Source organism: Neophocaena asiaeorientalis, unplaced genomic scaffold (assembly GCF_003031525.2).
Source record: "Neophocaena asiaeorientalis asiaeorientalis breed wild unplaced genomic scaffold, Neophocaena_asiaeorientalis_V1.1 scaffold22, whole genome shotgun sequence".
Lineage (NCBI taxonomy): Eukaryota > Metazoa > Chordata > Mammalia > Artiodactyla > Phocoenidae > Neophocaena > Neophocaena asiaeorientalis.
Genome location: NW_020174422.1, coordinates 292,909 through 312,880, shown reverse-complemented (window position 1 = coordinate 312,880; position 19,972 = coordinate 292,909). Strand labels below are relative to the sequence as shown.

Below are 19,972 nucleotides of genomic sequence, written 5' to 3'. Positions count from 1 at the left end.
GGGAGGGTCTGCTTGGCTACAGAGAAGCCCTGAAAAGTGGGTGAGGAAACTGTCCCGCACCCTGGAATCCGCACCACACCCCCGCACCCCCCGGTTCTGGGGCCAAGACTTGTGCGAAAACCCCTTGAGATTTTCTTTCAGCCCGGCCAGAGCCTTGCCTTCTCAGCTCTGAGCATTGCAGCTGACCTCTGTGCTGTCCAGGAAGCCTCCTCAGTGGCTGTTTCCCTGCCCGTCAGCAGACAGAGCTTGGGGCAGGTGCCTCCCTGCAACTCACCGTCAGATTGGTGTCGTACTTTTCTGCAAACTTCCCGTAGTGGTAGTAGTGGAAAGTGGGGTAGGCCTTGATGGCCTCCTGCTGACACAGGTCCTGGTTCTTCTCTTTGATGCAGTCAACAGCGGCGCAGGCAATCTGTGGGGCCGAAGAAAGGGAGGGTCAGCACGGGGGTCTCCAGTCTGAGAGCTGAGGCCTGGACCAGGCTGTACTTGAGACCCACATCATTTGCTTTTTGATCTCCTCCCCAAAAGCAGGGATACGCTGAAGCAAAGCATCCCCAGCCCAGAGCTCCACCGAGACTGACAGTGCCTGTTTTCAATTCCCCAGGCAGACAGGTGAGGTTAGGGGACTTAGCTTGGAATGGCCTCAGACTACCCTTTAAAATCAAGAGTATAATGACTGTAAAGGAAATTATGACTTGAAAGCATCTGTAAACACCACAAGTTTTGTGATGCTTTCTGTGAGGCACTGTGGGACTCATTCGTTCATCAACTAATATTTCCTGAACATCTTTTGGGGGAGGCAGGGTGGTACCAAGGTTAAGAATAATAGCTTTGAAGTCAAGTTTCCCATGTGCAACTCTTGGCGTGGCTGCATATTAAGACTTAAGGAAAATTACCTAGCCTCTTGGTGCCTCAATGTCTCGTCTGTAAAATGGAGATAACAGTACCTAGACTATCAGGACATTATGAAGACTGAGTGAGAGAAGTCAGGTGAGGTGAAAGGGCACAGGACCTGGCACATGGTTAATGGTCAGTACACGTTAGCTGCTGTTACAATGACTCCTACTGGCCCCGGACACAAGCTCTGTCCCCAGTAGGAGCTCAGCATCTGGTCAGGGAGTTGGATAAAGAGGTGAATCCAAGGCATGACAGGAGGTGTGTGAAGGTGGTCCAGGGTGCCAAGACGGCCCAGGGAGTGGCACAGAGGCACTCTGCAAAGTTTGCCACGTGGGCCAAGGCCTGATGGCGGAGGAGAAGCAGGTTCCAGCCAGGGGAGCACATTCCAGAAACCGGGACAGAGTTCAGCATGAGTAAAGCAAACAGTTTTTGGTCAGAAGGAGGTTAACTGGCCGTTGGCCTATTCTTGCCCATTGAACAAATTCCACATGCAGGGTAGTTTTTCCTTATTTATTGTTCTTTCCCAAAAAGAGGGTAAAAAGCAGACATGGGAAACTTTTCTCCTGTTGAGGGTCACAGAGCAGGGAAGGAGGGGAGAGGGTCAATTAAAGGCAACAGCAATCCACAAGCAGTACAGAAGAGGGGCCAGCAGCTTCTGATGAGAGGAGGCATTGATGGAAGTCCTGCTATGGGCCAAGCCTGTTCTAGATGCTATGAGGACAGTGGTGACCTTGACAAAGTCCATCATCAAGCGACTGACATTCTTACTGCAGGAAGGCAGTTAACAGACACATAACAAGTGAGATCACTGCAAAGTCCAAGGGACGCTCTGAAGAAATCAAAAGAGGGTGCTTGGATAAGACCATGGCCAGAGGGGTTGCTTTCGCCACGATGGCCAAGGAGGCCTTTCCAAGGAGATAACATTTGATCTGAGACCTGAGTGATGAGGAGGCAGCCAGCTGCGTGAAGGCCCGAGGAAAGAGCACCCAGCTAGGACCAGCCCATGCTGGGACCTGCCTGGGAGAGGAATGGGCGCGGTGCCTCTGAGGGCTGGAACCCACGCAGGAGCCCTGGCAGAACTACTACCACGCTGGAGGTTTAAAACTACTGAACAGCCGTGTCTCACAGAGTTCTCTGGCTGCTGGTTATTTCCATTTGGATGGAGGCCCCCTTTCCAGGTAGGAGAGCCCTGCAGGCCGCCAACAGTCAACGCTTACCGGTCTCTTACCTGTACCCAGGTGAGCGGGGCTACCGTTCCGCAGGCAGCAGCGCTGACAGGCAGTGAAGAGTGAGCTGTGGCCTGCACTCTGGTTACCAGTCACTCATCCTCCCTCACCCGCCCTCACGCCCCCCCTTCTACCTCTTCGGCTACGTTACGTTCTACATGATGAGACTTCTTAGAGCAGAGTCTGCAAACTCTGCACACAGTCCCTATCTGGCTCTCAGTCCTGTTCTATTTGGCCCACGCAGAATATTTTAAAAACATAAATCTGAATTAGCTGCCAACCTAGAAAAACAGCCAGAAGATTTTATGTAAAGTTTGGCTCTCCAGCTTCTCTTTAAAAGCCAAATCTGAGGGCACTTGCCCTGCCTTCCCATAGGCAACGTGTGGCTGGAAAAGAAGGGCGGCTGTCTCCTTCAGGCAGGGTCAACTTGCTGTTTGCCTGCGCCCCTGCAGGCTTCTGAGAACCCCAGCTTGCCCTCCAAAGACCCTCCTGAATTATTCAGAAACGTGAGGCAGAGCCTCCTCTGGCCGTCCTCAGGGTTGTTTCTCGGGGCAGGTGCTGAGCGGCCGTTCCAGGGTGGGGGACCATGCACATGGAGCAGCCTCTGTGTCCAGCCCTCGGCTAGGGGCTGTCACTCCCCTGCTAGGCTGTGAAAGCGTTTGATGAGCGCTGCTCCGGGCCGCTGCTCTCCCTGCATCCGGTTTAAATTATGAATTTAATTTGTATACATTAAAATGGGGAAATGTGGGAAGCAGTGGGAAATGTCGTGTACAGTTTTACAAATCGACTGAAATAAAAGTGGGTCCTCATTCTGAATCCCCTCGAATTAGCTGCCAGCCACATATACAATATGCTTCTTCTGGCTGCAAAGGCTCCCTTGCTCTCAGTCTCTGTAGGAAGAGGGGAGACAAGCACAGGCCCCTCTACAGGAAGTGACTGAGACTCTTTGGAAAGAAGGCAGCAAATAAACCTCTTCGCATCTATCCCAATTTCACCTGTCTAAGCGCCTGCCCCCCTTTATACCCACTCAAGACCTGCAATGACTCACCTACGGCACCAAACGTACACTGACTTCTAGATTCGTTCCATGGTAGGTGGCTGTCGTGCCCTGCAATGTCCCCTTCGCCCAGCACTTGACTTGCCACTGGCACCTGCAACTCTTGGCTGAAGGGAGCTAGAAGTAAGGCCCACAATGGACGGGGCTTGCAGACATGTCCCCTGGCTTTCTCGCCTCTGAGGGGGATGGCTCTGTCCCTGCTGAGGTCTCCAGGGACTGAGCCTAGTTACCCATGCGGTAATTTGCTCATTAACACACCTGCTCTGGCTTCCCTTCCTCCATCCCCTCAACTGCTTCCTAAGACCACCTCCCCCAAAATCCCCTGCATAAGAGTCCCAGGCCCTGAGTCCACATCTGGGAGACCTCTGACGATGCCTATTCTTTCAGTTCTGATGCTGCCCCTTTCCAGCTGGGTAACTTTGGGCTAATCATTTAACATCTCTGAGAGTCAATCTCCTCATCGGTAAAATGAGTAATAATACCTAGCTGACTAAACGACTGTGAGGACAACACAACGTAAGGCTTTAAAAGTACTAGCAGAAGAGGCGCTCACAGGAAACATCAAATACATCATCTGGTTCCTTCATCTAGCCAACGTTTACAGAGGTTTCAGGCGTCAAGACTGTGGGGGATTCAAGGACAAACGAGGTCCCTGTCTTCAGGGAGCTTTCCCTTCTGATGGAACTCGGAGGACCATACACAGCACACGCAACACGGCCAGAGCCTCGTCAGCCAATCACAGAGGGGCTCCTGCTGCCCCAGAGCCCATTCCCGGGACGACCTTGCACCTGGCCGGGAGCTGTGCTGCATTGCTGTTCCCTCAGCCCCTACCCCCAGGCTGGGACACCTTGAGGTACAGGGAGAGAGAGGCCCCACTTTGCCAGCCTGGTGATCCCCTGACCCCCGCCTGCACCCACCAGCCTTCCACCTGAGACCCTTGTCCTCCACAGCCACGTCCAGAATGCTTCTGTTCCAACACTAACAGTGTGCAGCCCTTTCTCCCCCGCAGCATGTCAACTGCTAAAGTCCCCAGTAACCTCCTGGGAGGGGGAGGCTCCCCAGTTAAAATATGGGCTGCCTCACACAGCTTTATTGATTCAGTAAAATAAATCTCTGCAGGAGCTAATATTGACTTTGGCTATGAAAATGGAAGTGAACAACCAACTGCATATTGATTGGGGAAGGAACAGGGACCAAATTCTGGGTGGGAAAAAAAAAATGCAGTTCTGGCTCAGAGGTGCCAGCACGGGGTGTCAGGAAGGAGTCAGGAGACCCAGTTCCGGCTGCCGGTGACCCACTGCGCGTCCCTGGGCAAGAGACGCAGCTCCTCTCTGGGCCTTGACCTGCTTGAGGAGAAGGAGAGGGCTGGACAGGCCAGTGGTCCCCAAACACCAGCCTGTGGCCAGCAGAAGCCAGCTCTTAAAAATGACACATTCCTGGAACCATCCCCCAGAGGCTCTGAGCTGACAGTTCTAGGATAGCACCCAGCCATCATGGCACCAGTACCCCAGACCAGAGAGAGAAGGCTTCCCTGCTATTACTGAGAGCCACCTCTAGGAACCCCAGGCCTGCCGGCTGCCTGGGACAGAAAAGTTAAAGTGCGTTCCTGAAAATGAGTGAGAGTGATGCCTGGCTTGGAATAAAGGAAGCTGGAAGGAGGGACAGAGGGAATAACAGGGGGAATGACTCCAGGAAAAGGTCAGCAACATTACTGGCCCAAGTTAAGACAATGAAGCAAAGGCATATCAGTATCTCAGAGAAGGAGGGGGTCACCATGGAAATGGGACCCCTCTGCATCAGCAGAGGGGACAGGGAAGAGGAGGAATGGCCCTCAGCTGCCTACCGTGGGCACGGCCAGCCTGGCCTCGCTGGGACTGATGTGTTCCCTTCACAGACCCTGGAGCGCGGAGACCTGAGCATCTCGTGGGGCAGGAAGCCCCCACACCTGTCACTCTCCTGTGTGTCCAGAGCACCAAGTGTTCTGGGTGAAGAATGATGGGAGTTGATATGGAGAGACTGCCAGTCTAGTCCTGGCCCCGGGGAGTAAAGGCCTCCCCACACCAACCAACACCCAGTCCCGCAGGGACGAGCAGCCTGGGCTGTGCCGGAGCTCTCAGATTGGAGGCAGCCACTGTGCTCAGGCCCCGGCTGGCAGAATCGGCTGGAGTGGTGAGGGAGACGGAAGACAGGAAGTCCCTTCTTGCCGTGCCCCTCTCAATGCAGGCCAAGTGGCAGGGAGAGGAGAAAAATTTTTCTGGTCCTTGTATTCCCTCCTGATGGTGAAGGGTGCCTCAAGGGCACAGGCAGGACTTCTGGGTGACAACGGGATTCCCCAAGTTCAGGGAAGGGGCTCGGAGTCTAAGTCTTCACATACATGCCCGTGGCCTACCCTGGCTTCCTCTGACTCACTGTCCCTGTACAGCTCTCACCATCCCATCTCCACCACCGTAGGGTTGATGCAAGGTGATCTCATCATCTGTATCCCACCTGCCCTGGCCGCACCTGACAATTCCACCTGGGAAAATAAGGCAGCAGGCAGAGATGCACCAGACTTTGGCCTTGGGTGTGCGTGAGCGCATTTTGGGGGTCTTTCAGGGGACAGGTTCCTATGATGGAGCCCCAGGCTGGGAAGAGCCTTTGAAACCATCTAGACCAGCACCCTGACTTTAGAAGAAGGGAACTCGAGGCCTGGAGAGTCTTCCAGCTCACGTAGTTTAACAGCAGCCCCGATGCACCAGTCTGAGTTCCGGGGTCTTCTCCCTGCCATACACCCCCTCAGCCTTGGAGTCTGCCCTGGCTGCTGGGGCGGCCTGGGGGAATGTGCCCGGGGCCCCCTCCCCGCTCTCTAATCCAATCTGTAGCTCTAGCTTGTTAATTTTATGCTTCATCCGTCAGCAGCTGCAGGAGCCTTTCACTTAGGTGGGATGAGGCTCTGCACACACGGCCGTGCTCTCCTCCACCTTGGCCGCCTCCAGTTGACTTTAGTTGGATTTTTTTTTATTTGTACTTTTAATTATACAAGTAATGCATGACTACAAATCCTACTGTAAAAAGATTTGAACACTAAAGAATAAACAAAATGACCCCTTTACCACCCTGTCCTCCAAGGAAGGGCTGTAACAGTTCAGTGTATCCCTTTTAGTTGATTTTGCAGCATAAATGCAGCCTGCTCTATCCTGCCTTATGAAAAGGATGTCCTGGTTGCCAGGAATCCCCGGGTCTCAGCAGAACCTGTCTGGGGAGGGAGGGCACCTGAACAGAAGGGAGGAAGGTGTGGGCACTGGTGGCAGGGGGAAGCTGGAGGTGGGACGAGAGATGAAGAGGAAGGGGGTCCTTACCTTTCGGTCATCTTTGAAGGCATCAGCAGTGGCAGTAAAGTGTGGAATGACCTTCTTACAATGCGGGCACCCTGCGTGAGAGGGGAGGAGAGAGTTACACACGTGAGGGAGGCTGCAGAGCCAGGGGCCCTGCCTGGAACCTCCAGAGAAGCCTTTCCAGGAGTTTCTCTCCACCCAACAGACTTTGGGGTTCATCTGATTCCCACCCCCTGCGCACCCCACTGTCAGGGTTCACGTATCAACCCCACCACTCAGACCCTCCACTGCGCGTCTGCTGTTGGCAAGAGGGCTCTGCAGGAGGCCTGTGCCAGCGCCAGGTCCATTCCTGCCCAGGACCTCCCACCCCACACTCTCCCATCACACACACACCCACGAGGCTGGGGGTCAGGGAGACAGACACTGTGGTCTTTCCCTGCAAGCTCCTTCCACACAGGGCTGCCCTCAGGGTCCATAAGAGCTTGGTCCAGGGTGCAGTGGGAGCTTTGGGCTTAGAAAGGAGGACACATGCTCGGGATTCTCTGAGCCTGTCACAAGGTCCCTTCTCTCGCCCCAGGGACAGTAGCAAATCTCTCCACTTCATGACTGAGAAAGTGGGGCTGGGGAAGTAGGGGGCTGGGAGCAGGCCCTCTGCCTGACCCCGGCAACTCATGCTTTGCCGCTGTTTCCCACATTCCCAGCAGCCCTCACCCCAGACTGAGCAGCCAAACCAGGCCCCTGGTCCTCATGCTGTCCTTCCTCCCTGCTCCACAATCCACCCGAACCCCAGATCCAGGAAAGGGAGACTCAAGGTCAGGCTAAGAGGAGGATAAGCTGCCAGGAGTCCCTGACGTTTCTCAGGGCCTGGGTTCCCAACCCAGGGACGAGGATCCGTAGTTTTGGAGGCCCTGGATGGGGCAGAGGTGTATGTGGTGCCCTGAGCCCCTCCAGCTCCAGTGACAGGTCTCAGGCCCGGGGCTGGGACCTGTGTGGGACCACTTTCTCCTCCTGTTTCAGCAAGCCCGGGGCAGCGTCCACTGAGCAGAAAGCCCAGGAAGCTGCAGGTCACTCTGTCCCAGACCCGCTTCCCTGGCCCCTCCCTCAGTGCTCGCCAATTAAACCCCAAGCCCACCCCTCCCAACCACCCTCCAGACACTGAACCCAACTGCCAAGAGAACAGCACTGCTTTGAGGGAAGGAGTTCCCTGACTGTGGTGATTAATTCTGATCAAAACACAGGTGGGAGAGGCCAGATGCCCCATGGGCAGACCTGGCTCCAGCCAGCTTCCTGACAAACAGCCCTCCCATGGCCTTGGGGAAACCCAGGCAGGGAGGGAACCGAGACAGCCTGGCTCATCTGCTCTTTCCCTTTTCAAAATAAGATAATAATGACTGGCGTTTCAGAGGGCTTTGTGAATCCAAGTTAAGGCTGAGCTACATGTGAATTTAGCACCTGAGCCTTTTCCTGAGATGGGCGGGACCACCCATGTGGCCTGGCTGGCAGAGTGGCCAGCTGGCCCCAGAGCAGCGTGGATGGTGATGGGGAGGCGGCTTCAGGGGATTTTCCCAGCATCCATCACAGGAGTAGAGAAGACAGCTAGGCTGGTTACGTGTTATACCAGAACTGAGATAAAGTACCTCGCAGAGCCGAACGCACGGCAGGTGCTACTGGCAATTACAAGAACACTGGCCCAACAGAGGGAAGAATGGCTCAAGTTCATGAAAACAGCATACTACAAAGGAGTGATGGTATACAGCTTTCAAAACGTGTGAAGAGCACAACGTGCTGGCTGAGAGCGCGTCAAAGCGCGCCCTGTGGCACCTAGAGGTCCCCTGTGAGCGGCACACGGACACCCATTAAGACATCAGGCTGGCCGGAAATAAGCTACTCCCTCCCCCCAAATCTGGTGTCACTACTCATTTCTCCTTTCTAACCTCTCTGCTTACTGAAAGTATAAAGGTCACTGTCAGCCTAGTGCAAATTCCTGCTGCCATCAATTTAAAGCATCTAGGTCTCAGATTAATGGCCTTCTGGTACATCTCATTTTCTCATTATCCAAAAGAAAGAGGATGGCAGATGAATAACTAGAGGGGAGGCTGTTTTAGAAAGGGCATGAAGATGTTTCCCAGATGTGTCAGTTGGGCCAGAACAGGCATGATTTTTTAATTTGGGCTCTTTAAAAAGGTACCACCTCTGTGTAACTGGAAATGAAAGCAGCCTCCCAGAGTGGGGAAAGAGGAACAAAGACCAAGGACAGGACAGAAAATTCCAATTCTAGAGACTCAGCCAAGCTGGCCTAAAAAGGGCAGTCACCACGACCAGACCATGATTCAGAGCAACGTGGGGGGCTTGGAACAGAAGAGAACAATGAAACAGCAGGAGGAAGAGCTGTGGAGAAACTGGGCAGGTAGGAAATGGGGGGAGAGGAGAAATGGGGGTTGGTGTTTGCTTTTTTACTTTATACCCACCTTTATCTGTAGTATTTAGGTTCTTTATATAAAAGTATATGTTATATACTACATAAATTATAAATAAGGATATATTATTTTTATCACTGAAAACATTTTAAAGATTTTTTTTGTCTTTAGCTAGTTCCCTCTTTCCCTGCCTCTGTCCACTGATGAACACACACATCTCAGGAGCCTGGAGCAGAGCTCAGGACAGGAAAGTACAGCAGGGGAGATGGGAGACTCCAGGCACCAAGCCCTCTGCCAACAGGTGAGTCGCTCAGTGACGGGGCCCTGTGTGGACCGTGTTTAGTTATTTTTGTCAGGGCAGTCTGTGAGGCCCTTGAAGCCGGCAGGGACCAGGCCTCCTTCCCTTGTATCCTGGGTCCCCGAAAACATCCAGCACACAGCGGTTACTTGAGGCAGGTCATTAGCACCCCAGCAGGGTAAGCATCCCCTGAGGTCTGGGGGGGAAGCGGGGAGCATTTCTTTTTCTTTTTTTTTTTTTTTGCGGTACGCGGGCCTCTCACTGCTGTGGCCTCTCCCGTTGCGGAGCACAGGCTCCGGACGCGCAGGCTCAGCGGCCATAGCTCACGGGCCCAGCCACTCCGCGGCATGTGGGATCCTCCCGGACCGGGGCACGAACCCGCGTCCCCTGCATCGGCAGGCAGACTCCCAACCACTGCGCCACCAGGGAAGCCCGGGGAGCATTTCTAGGGAAAGTATTTAGTCTGGACTTTCTCAAATCCACCCAGTGGCTGGTCAAGGACTCCTACTTCTCTGGCCAGGTTCCCGCCGGCTGCCGGGAAAGTAATCACCCTCTGAATTGGGACTGTGACTAAAGGAGAGCACCAGCCCAGGCTGCAGGAAGGGCTCTGTCACTGACTTGCTGCCATGGCTTGGGCAAGTCAGGCATCCCCTGAGTCTCAGTCCTGCACCCCCAACTCTGCCCAGAAGGAAGACAACTTCTTAAAATCCACTCAGTCTTCCAGGCTTACTCTAAGGACAGAGGAGGACAGGAAAAAGCTCTATAAGGAACCGACAGGGCACAAGGCCCACTTGCGGAAGAAAAGGCAAAAACAGAGGGAAGTGTCAGCTGCCTGAGGGCGGGGTCTGAGGCTGGGCCAGGAGGCGACCTGCCCAGACAGTGAGAACTGAGGAGAGACTTTACAGATTATTGACACTGGAGAGGTAGGGGCAGGAGGTTAGGACTCGACTGAGCTGCCTGCTTCTCTGTGGAGCCCAGCTTTATTATCCCCATTCCATTACACGGAGCTGTAACCTGGGGGAGAGAGAGGGCAACAGAATAGTGAGAAAACCAAGAGCCTTTCCTTTAGGTATCAATGAACAACTTTAAAATGGGAATACACAAAATTTGAGACCACAAACACCAACATTAGCAGACGTGTCATTCCTTCCACTTAGGCTTGGATTAAAGTGGGGATCACGGTGAGGACCTCTGAGTGACTATGATGGTACTTTTACCCCAGTTTCAAATCCATGGCTTCAGAGCCACTTGGGAAGGTCAGGGAAAGGAGGCTGGGCTGGGAGTGCTCAGCAAGATGAGGGAAGCAGAGGCCTAACCGGGCTGGCTGAATTCCCAGCTGCTAAGTTACAGGGTTCAAAGGTGAAGTCAGTGCCTGCAGGGATGGAGGGAGCAGACAGGAGGGAGGAGGCGGCTGGGTGGGAGTTTCCAGGCAGTTGAGGGGACTGAACAATTACAAGGCAGGCCCCTGGTACAGACAGAAGCAGAGGGCTTCAGGACTGATGTGCGGACAGAACCTGACAGAGCTGGACCTGGATTCTGAAGGACCTCAGCCTGGAATGAAACCTGCTCACAGCAGACAGCCCAGAGTCGGCCTGTGGCTGCCCTGGTCCCTGGGGGGATCTTCTCAGTTCAGTCAGGCCCACCCCTCTCCCTCGCCCCTCAGCGAGTGTCCCAGCTACTTACAAGGGGCGTAGAACATGACCAAGGCGTGCTTCTTCCTCTTCAGGGTGTCCCGGAAGCTGTCCCCAGCCAGATGCACCACGCTGGTCTGCTGCTCTTCCCAGGCAGGCTCTGGGGGTGGAGGGGACTCAGGACTGCAAGAACCGGGGGTGGAGGGGAGACAGTCATTAGGAGAAGCTCGTGTACAGGCAAGCACTTCCGCCGCCCCCAACCACTCGGGGAGCACGTGAGAAAAAAAATCACTTTGCATCCTTTCTAAAACTGAATTTAAAACCTCAGTTTAAACATGAAGAACTGTGAACCATCTGCGAAGATCCCCTCTAAGGAGCGTATTAAGAAGCCATCCTGTGACGGTGTGGAAGACCGGCGTCGCTTTTAGGACCTCTCCAGTCATCTCCTTGCCATGGGGAGAAGCCCCTGCACCTGGGCTCCCTTCCCCTCCCTCCTGCCTCTCCTGGGACCCTGAAGCACCCTCCATTATCTTCTGCTCCTGAGCCTTTGTTCTGGTGGACAGAGCATGCGCCATGGAGTGAGGTGGGTCTGGGTTCGAATCCAGATTACTGATCACCTGTGTGACCTCAGGTAAGTTACCAAACCCCACTGAGCTTCCATTTTCTTTTCTGCTAAATGAGTACAGTTGAGACCTACTTCCTGGGCTCCTTATGAAGAGCAGAGACAGTGTATATGAAGCACCTAGTCAGTCAGGCAACTAACAGTTGCTAAGAGCCTATATGCTCTCACAAATGACAGGCATTCGATAAGGGTTTATAATTTTTCAGTCTCCTGTTCACTAGTTCCCTCCACTCTGCCTCACAAAAGTACAGATCTCCAGGGTCTTTTAAAGCCTTTGCTGCCCTTGTCCCCCTCCCTACAACCACACTTCCCCCTCCCTTCTCTGAGAAGTGTCTCTGGGGAGCGGTCCGGACCCCACGCTGCCACATGCACCCCCTGCACTCCCTCCTTCATGCCAGCACCACCTCGCTTCTGACCACCAGGCCTCAGGCCTTGTACCCAGCGAGGGCAGCATGAGTGCAGCACCAGGCACCCCACGGCCTCTCTCACCTTTCAGAAGCCCTCCTACCAGAGACCCCTTCCCTACCTTCCCGACAGTCTTCTCTCTTCTGGTTCTATCTCTGTGCCCCTGCAATTCCCACAAGATCTCATCCCTCTGCGCGGCTTCCATAATCCCCTAGGCTGAGGGTGACTCGAGCCCTGGCCTCTCACCCAAGCCCCCTATTTCCAGGTGTTTTTCAGGTATTTCCACCTGGAGGTCCCACTGTCACCCCAATCCCAACAAGACTTAGAACTCTTCCCTCTCGTCCACACTTCCCAAAAACAGCTTTCTTCCCCAACTTCTTCGTTTTGGTTAATGGCACCCCTGCTCTCGTGACCAAGACCGGCCCCTCCCACCCTTCCTGTCTTCCCCACTTCTTTGCCCTCCAGGTGCCCTGTCAAACACCCTGGACTCTTCGGCTGACACCAACCTTCTGCTCTGCCCTGTCCCTGCATCCTGCCTCCCCGGGCTGGCCTGCTGGTGGGCACATCTCAGTCACCCAAGCGCGGCCACTTGTGCACAAGCCTGGAAGTGCCATCAGCCTCCCCCGACACTGTCTGTTTGCCCTCCTGCTGGTGACCTCAACCCTTCATCTCAGAGCATCTGCTGTTTATGCTCTGCCTGGAGGATTCCTTCCAAGCTCCCCAAAGAACCACTATTTGTCCCTAGGCAAGGCCCTTCACCTCTCTGAACCTAAGTTTCTTCACCAAGGAAATAGGAATAAAAACTCTGGCCTCAGTAGGATCTGAGTACGAAATGGGGCAACAGCTATCAAAGCATGCTGCAAAAGCTGGGAAGGTTCTAGCACTTAGGGGTTGGTGCTGGCAGTTACAGTGCTGTATGAGAGCTGGCTCAGAGGCCGTGGCCCACGGGCCCAGCCACTCCGTGGCACGTGGGATCTTCCCGGACCGGGGCACGAACCCGCGTCCCCACAGCTTCCTCTCTTTGAGTATTTCCACACACCATGCACTGTGCTAAAGCACAATAACCCAATTTAACTCTCCGGACAAGTCTATGGGAAAAGTATAGTCTCCACGTCACAGATGGGAAACTGGGGCTTAGCAGGGTCATGTAAATGGCTTGGGGTTACGATCTGAGTGCAGGGCTCTTAGACTCCAAAGTCCATGCTCTTGGGCTTCCCTGGTGGCGCAGTGGTTGAGAGTCCACCTGCCGATGCAGGGGACACGGGTTCATGCCCTGGTCTGGGAAGATCCCACATGCCGCGGAGCGGCTGGGTCCGTGAGCCATGGCCGCTGAGCCTGCGCGTCCGGAGCCTGTGCTCCACGGTGGGAGAGGCCACAACAGTGAGGCCCGCATACCACAAAAAAAACAAACAAAAAAAGTCCATGCCCTTACCCTAGTGCTTTTCAGGCGCTCAGCAGTGGTGACTATGGACAGGAAGGACAGAGACCCTCCATGCTCGCTATTTGTGTCCAGGCTTCTGGAGCGGGGATTAGCAACGATAAATGCTCTGATTCCCCAGCTCTCTAACCACAGTGCAAGCACCAGGGACCTCACCTCAGGCCCCACCCTGCTCAGTCCTTCCTCCTTCCCAGTAAACCAGCACTGGCACCAGAGCGAGGCCAGAGGCGGGTGTAAAGAGCAACCTGCCTCCTGCACCAAAGGCCCGGAGGAGAGAGCACCTCGCCCCTCTTGGAGATGAACCACTGCTCCGTTCTGGTCCCTAAGACAAGGGCTGGCTACTCTTAGAATCTACCCGCAGTGATCAGGAGCAAGCTGAGACCTGGACCTGGCCAGCCCACTCACCTCTTGCCAGGGCCTCTCCTGAACCTAGTGGCTCATCCCATTCCATAAGCTGGCGTTTCTCAAAACCCCATGGCTGAGGGTTTCACTCACACCTCCTGAATCAAAGCTGCAGGGACGGCAGCCCTACCATCTGTACTTTAAGCAGCACCTCAACACCTGTAACGCTGGCGTCCACCCAGGTTCGAGGACCGATGTCCTAACAAAGTAACTCCTTCTGGATGCTGCTGTTCTGCACAGTTCTCGCGTCACTTTGTGACCCTAAAGTCTTGGTTCTCACGTGGACATCATTATGCCATGTATTGGGGCCTCTGCAAAGGCTGGAGTCTGTCTTCTTTTACTTCATGTTCCCCCCAGTGCTAAAATAAGGCAGTATTCTCAAATATTCAAGTTACATGTGTGTGTGTGTGTGTGTGTGTGTGTGTCTGTCTGTCTGTCTCAGGGGAGGGGTGTGGACAGGAGAAAGCACCTCTGTGGTGGCCCAGTTAGTCCCCTCACAGGAGGGGGAAATGCTAAGAACTGCGGGTTCCACGGTCCTTGGATGAGCAATTGCAAGGCTCCTCGTGTTCTCTGGACTTGCAGGCTGTTGTGGGCTGAACTGTGTCCCCCGCCCCAAATTCATATGTTGAAGTCCTAATGCCAACTACCCTAGAATGTGACTGTATTTGGAGATAGAGTCTTTAGAGAGGTGATTAAGTTAAAATTAAGTCATTAGGGTAGACCCTAACCCAACTTCACACTGGTGTCCTTTTAAGAAGAGGAGATCAGGACACAGACACTGAGGGAAGACCGTGTGAAAACACAGGGAGAAGATGGACATGGAGAGGCCTCAGAGAAAGCAACCCTCCTGACATCTTATCTTGGACTTCTGGTCTCCAGAATTGTGAAAAAAATTAACTTCTGCTGTTAAGCCACCGGTTCTGTGTTCCCTGTTGTGGCAGCCCTAGCAAACTAATACCCAGGCTGAGGGAGCTCTTCAAACCTTTATTTTCAACCCCAAACCACCACAGGCTACACTGTGGACACTACTGAAGGCCCAGACCTGGGTCCCTGTGAGTTCAGCTCTGGATGTGAAGAGCTGTGTGTTTCCTTCATTCACTCAAAGGGAATGGAATAAAATGTAGCCGATGAAACCTGGGGCCAGGACACTGGGGAAGGAGTCCTAAAAATAGAAATACACGGTTTACTGGAGCTGATGAAACCGCACCCAGAAAGGCTACCCGTGACCTGCTGGATGAGTACACGTGATCAGCACACCAGAGGTGGCGTCAGGATTGGGAAGTCATAGCTGTCTTGGCGTTCAGGCCCTGAGCCAAGGTCAGCGGCTCCTAAGGTTTACTTCATCTCCTCAAGGCCCTCTCTAGTGGCCGACAGCCAGGGACCAAGATGTGCTATCAAGACCAGCAGACTTACTTTTGCATCCACTCAATAAAGCTCTTCTTTGTTCTGAGCGCAGGCACTGCATACTTCTCTCCATTCTTAAAATACTTGAGTGTAGGAAACTCGGAGATGTGGAATCTTTCTGCCAGGGCCTTGTTGACGGTGGCATCAACAGCTGCAAGGACACCAGAGCTCTGGGACGGGGGAGAGGCCAACCATGCATGACAGCCTCAGATGCGGTGCTGGCAGAAGAGGAGCCCGGACACCAGCCACCAACCCACCGAGGGCCTGCCAAAACCTCACAGGGCGGGAACTTCATACATCCCGGGAACAACTGGACACGGGCACGTCCATCATTCTCATTTGTGGGCTGAGACGAAGCCTTTTAATCTCCCCCACCAACCAGGCTGTGTAGACTGTGGCTGTTCCCAATCGGCAGGCTCCCACAGAAAAGAGGGAGAAACCTGGGGCTTCACCCCAGAGCCATGACCTGGCAGAGGTCACCTGGAAGGGTATGGGAATGTGACCCCAATCTCTCTGCACCCCTCCATCCCTGGTAGGGGCCCCACCTGTCTGACTAAGACACATCTACTCGGGGACACAGAAGTTCCGCAGGCCTCCAGGGGCCAGGAGAGCTGCTACAGAGCTTGCAGGGGAAAGTCACTGTAATGATTCCTATCACTGACTCTTTAGGAGAGAGCGGTGGAGGAGTTAAGGAAAGGAAGCTTACATCTGCTTCTCCGTGGAGGACTTCTGCTGCATTCTCAAACTCTGGTTTCATTTTCTTACAGTGTCCACACCCTGCAGGAAGAAATCAAGAGAAACCATGTCCATGGCACAGAGGCTCCAGGGATGTCCCCTGCCTCCGTAAGAGAGCTGGGTCCTAGTCCCAGATACCAGGGGTACCCAGGAGAAAAGAAGAACAGCACCAGCTCAGAGAAAAGAAATCTTTTGCCTGATCCACTGGGGGTGGGGGGGTGGGAGGGGCACAAGAGGCAAAAATGAAATAATTACATCAACAATACTGGTGATATGCATACAGGTCCTGTGTGCCAGGCGTGGCTCTAAGTGCTTTATACCCTCACAACAGCCCTACAAGGTATGAACTACATTATCTCCATTTTACAGATGAGAAAACTGAGGCACTGAGAGGGTGGATGACTGCCCAAGGCTACATACACAGCCACAGGTCACAGAGCTGGGCTGAAAACCCAAGCAATCTGGTTGGAGGCCACAGCCACTGGCAGCGTGTGCTTCCCAGCACTATGCTACTGTCACCACTATCATCTTCTCCAGGCAGAAGGGATTCGGGGCCTCGAACTGGGAATAAGAATTCACATAAGCAAGAGTATGGGAAAACGTCAAGTTCCAATTGTCCCAATAAGGGAAGAGGTACGATATGACAGGCACAGTGATCTGACTTGTCATTCCCAAATAAATGGTATTTTCTTGGGACAAAGACTGCTTTGCCCTCCTCTCCTTACAACACTTGAATGCAGTAATATGTTATGAATAATGACATCTGATACATTAAAAAGGAAGCAAGCACTTTGTGTCAGTGATGACAGGACATTTGTAAATTGCTTTCATTTTAGTAGAAAGAGTACTCTCTGGCATCTACGCTGAAGGGGCTGTGAGGCGAGTAGGACCAGACTGGCTCAGGCTGGAGATGACTCTAAAGGGAAACCTGGCTGGGAGCGGGGGGTAGGGCGGCACAGACAAGGCTAAATGGACGGTGGACATGTGACTTGGCCTTCTCATGGGCTGTGCTACTGCTTGGGAGCTTAGAGCATCACAATTCTACTACTGATTATTGGGAAAAAGAAAGACAAGAAAGGAAGACACGTGGAGACCAAGCAACGTGCTACTAAAAAACCAACAGGTCAATGAAGAAATCAAAGAGGCTATCAGAAAATACCTCGAGATAAATGACAACGGAAACACAACTTTCCAAAATCTATGGGATGCAGCTAAGAGGTAGGTTTATAGTGATACAGGTCTTCTTCAAGAAATAAGAAAAATCTCAAATAAACAACCTAATCTACCATCTAAAGGAGTTAGAAAAAGAAGAACAAGCAAACCCCACGATCAGCAGAATGAAGGAAATAATGAAGATCAGAGAGGAAAGAAATAAAACAGAGACCAAGAAAACAATACAAAAGATCAGTGAAACCAAGAGCTGGTTTTTTGCAAAGATAAACAGAATTGATAAACGTTTAGCCAGGCTCATCAAGGAAAAAAGAGGACCCAAATAAATGAAAAAGGAGAAATAACTGATATCAGAGATACAAAAAATCATAAGAGAATACTACAATCATATACCAACAAACTGGACAACCTACAAGAAATGGACAAATTTCTAGAAACATACAACCTTCCAAGACTGAATCAGGAAGACACAGCCTATCTGAACAGACTGATCACTAGTAGTGAAGTTGAATTTGTAATAGAATCATACACCATGATCAAGTGGAATTTATTCCAGGGATGCAAGGATGGTTCAGTATCCACAAATCAATCAACATGATATAACACATTAACAGAAGGAAGGATAAAAATCACATGATCATTTCAATAGATGTAGAAAAAGCATTTGACAAAATTCAACATACATTCATGACAAAGACTCTCATCAAAGTTGGTATAGAGGGAACACAGCTCAACATAACAAAGGCCATTCATGACAAACCCACAGCTAACATCGTACTCAATGGTGAAATGCTGAAAGCCTTTCTTCTATAAATTTATTTATTTATTTTTGGCTGTGTTGGGTCTTCGTTGCTGTGCACGGGCTTTCTCTAGTTGTGGTGAGCGGGGGCTACTCTTCGTTGCGGAGCACGGGCTTCTCGTTGTGGCTTCTCTTGTTGCGGAGCACGGGCTCTAGGCGCGCAGGCTTCAGTAGTTGTGGCACACGGGCTTAGTAGTTGTGGATTGAGGGCTCTAGAGCTCAGGCTCAGTAGTTGTGGCGCACGGGCTTAGCTGCTCCGCGGTATGTGGGATCTTCCCGGGCCAGGGCTTGAACCCGTGTCCCCTGCCTTGGCAGGTGGATTCTTCACCACTGCACCACCAGGGAAGCCCTGAAAGCCTTTCTTCTAAAATCAGGAACAAGACAAGGATGCCCACCTCTTGCCCTTTTCATTCAACATAGTATTGAAAGTCCTAGCCACAGCAATCAGAAAAGAAAAAGAAATAAAAGGCATCGCATCCAAACTGGAAAGGAAACAAAATTGTCACTATTTTCAGATGACATGATACTATATATAGAAAACACTAACACCTCCACCAAAAAACTATTAGAGCTAATAAATGAATTCAGTAAAGTTGCAGGATAGAAGCTTAATATACAGAAATCTGTTGTTTTCTTTACACTAATAATGAACTCTTAGAAAAAGAAAGCAAGAAAACAACCCTGTTTAAAAACTGCATCAAAAAGGAAAGAATACCTAGGAATAAACTTAACAAAGGAGGCGAAAGACCTATATTCTGAAAACTATAAAACAATGATAAAGGAAACCGAAGATGATACAGAGAAATGGAAAGATAACCTGTGCTCATGGATTGGAAGAATTAATATTGTTAAAATGTCCATACTGGGACTTCCCTGGTGGCGCAGAAGTTAAGAATCTGCCTGCCAATGCAGGGGACACGGGTTCGAGCCCTGGTCCAGGAAGATCCCACATGCCGTGGAGCAACTAAGCCCATACGCCACAACTACTGAGCCTACACTCTAGAGCCCGCGAGCCACAACTACTGAGCCTGCGTGCCACAACTACTGAAGTCTGTGCGCCTAGAGCCCATGCTTCAGAACAAGAGAAGCCACCGCAGTGAGAAGCCCTCCTCACCGCAATGAAGAGTAGCCCCCACGCGCCGCAACTAGAGAAAGCCTGCACCTAACAACGAAGACCCAATGCAGCCAAAGATAAATAAATAAATAAAAATTTAAAAAAAAGTCCATACTACCCAAAGCAATCTACACAGATTTAATACAATCCCTATCAAAATACCCATGACATTTTTCACAGAGCTAGAATAAATAATCATAAAATTTATATGGAACCACAAAAGACCCTGAATTGCCAAACTAATCTTGAGAAAAAAGAACAAAGCAGCTGGAGGTATCACTCTCTCTGACTTCAGAGTATACTACAAAGCTACAGTAATCAAAACAGTATGGTGTTGGCACAAAAACAGACACAATGAATCAATGGAACAGAATAGAGATCCCAGAAATAAACCCACACATTTATGGTCAATTAATCTATGACAAAGGAGGCAAAATATACAAAGAAGAGAAGATAGTCTCTTCAAGCAGTGGTGCAAGGAAAGCTGAACAGCTAAATGTAAAAGAATGAAATTAAAATTACATTTTCTCACACCATATATGAAAATAAACTCAAAACAGATTCAAGACCTAAATGTAAAACCTGAAACTGTAAAACTCCTAGAAGCGAACACAAGCAGAACACTGACAAATTGTAGCAAAATTTGCTTGGATCTGTCTCCTAAGGCAAAAGAAACAAAAGCAAAAATAATCAAATGGGACCTAAGTAAACTTAAAAGCTTTTGTACAGTAAAGGAAACCACTGACAAAATGAAAAGACATCCTACTGAATGGGAGAAAATATTTGCAAATGATATGACTGGTAAGGGGTTAATATCCAAAATACATAAACAGTTCATACAACTGAATATCAAAAAAAAACCCCAAAAAACAACCCCCCCCAAAAAAAACCCTAACAAAAAAAACAACCTGATTAAAAAATGGGCAAAAGACCTGAACATTTTCCCAAAGACATCGCTAATCATCAGAGAAATGCAAATCAAAACCACAATGAGTTATCACCTCACACCTTTCAGAATGGCCCTCATCAAAGTCTACAAATAACAA

General features: G+C 51.4%; 1 protein-coding gene across 1 annotated transcript in view; it reads right to left on the bottom strand.

Annotated features, from left to right (window-relative positions):
• The window catches only part of PDIA5 (protein disulfide isomerase family A member 5), a 93,137-nt gene that overhangs the window by 358 nt on the left and 72,807 nt on the right, over positions 1-19,972 (bottom strand). The window contains exons 12-16 of the mRNA XM_024756500.1: positions 15,815-15,885; positions 15,118-15,278; positions 10,890-11,020; positions 6,516-6,586; positions 275-409 (exon numbers count right to left, since the gene is read on the bottom strand). Coding sequence (XP_024612268.1) covers positions 275-409; positions 6,516-6,586; positions 10,890-11,020; positions 15,118-15,278; positions 15,815-15,885 — 569 coding nt within the window. The remainder of the gene's footprint in view (positions 1-274; positions 410-6,515; positions 6,587-10,889; positions 11,021-15,117; positions 15,279-15,814; positions 15,886-19,972) is intronic.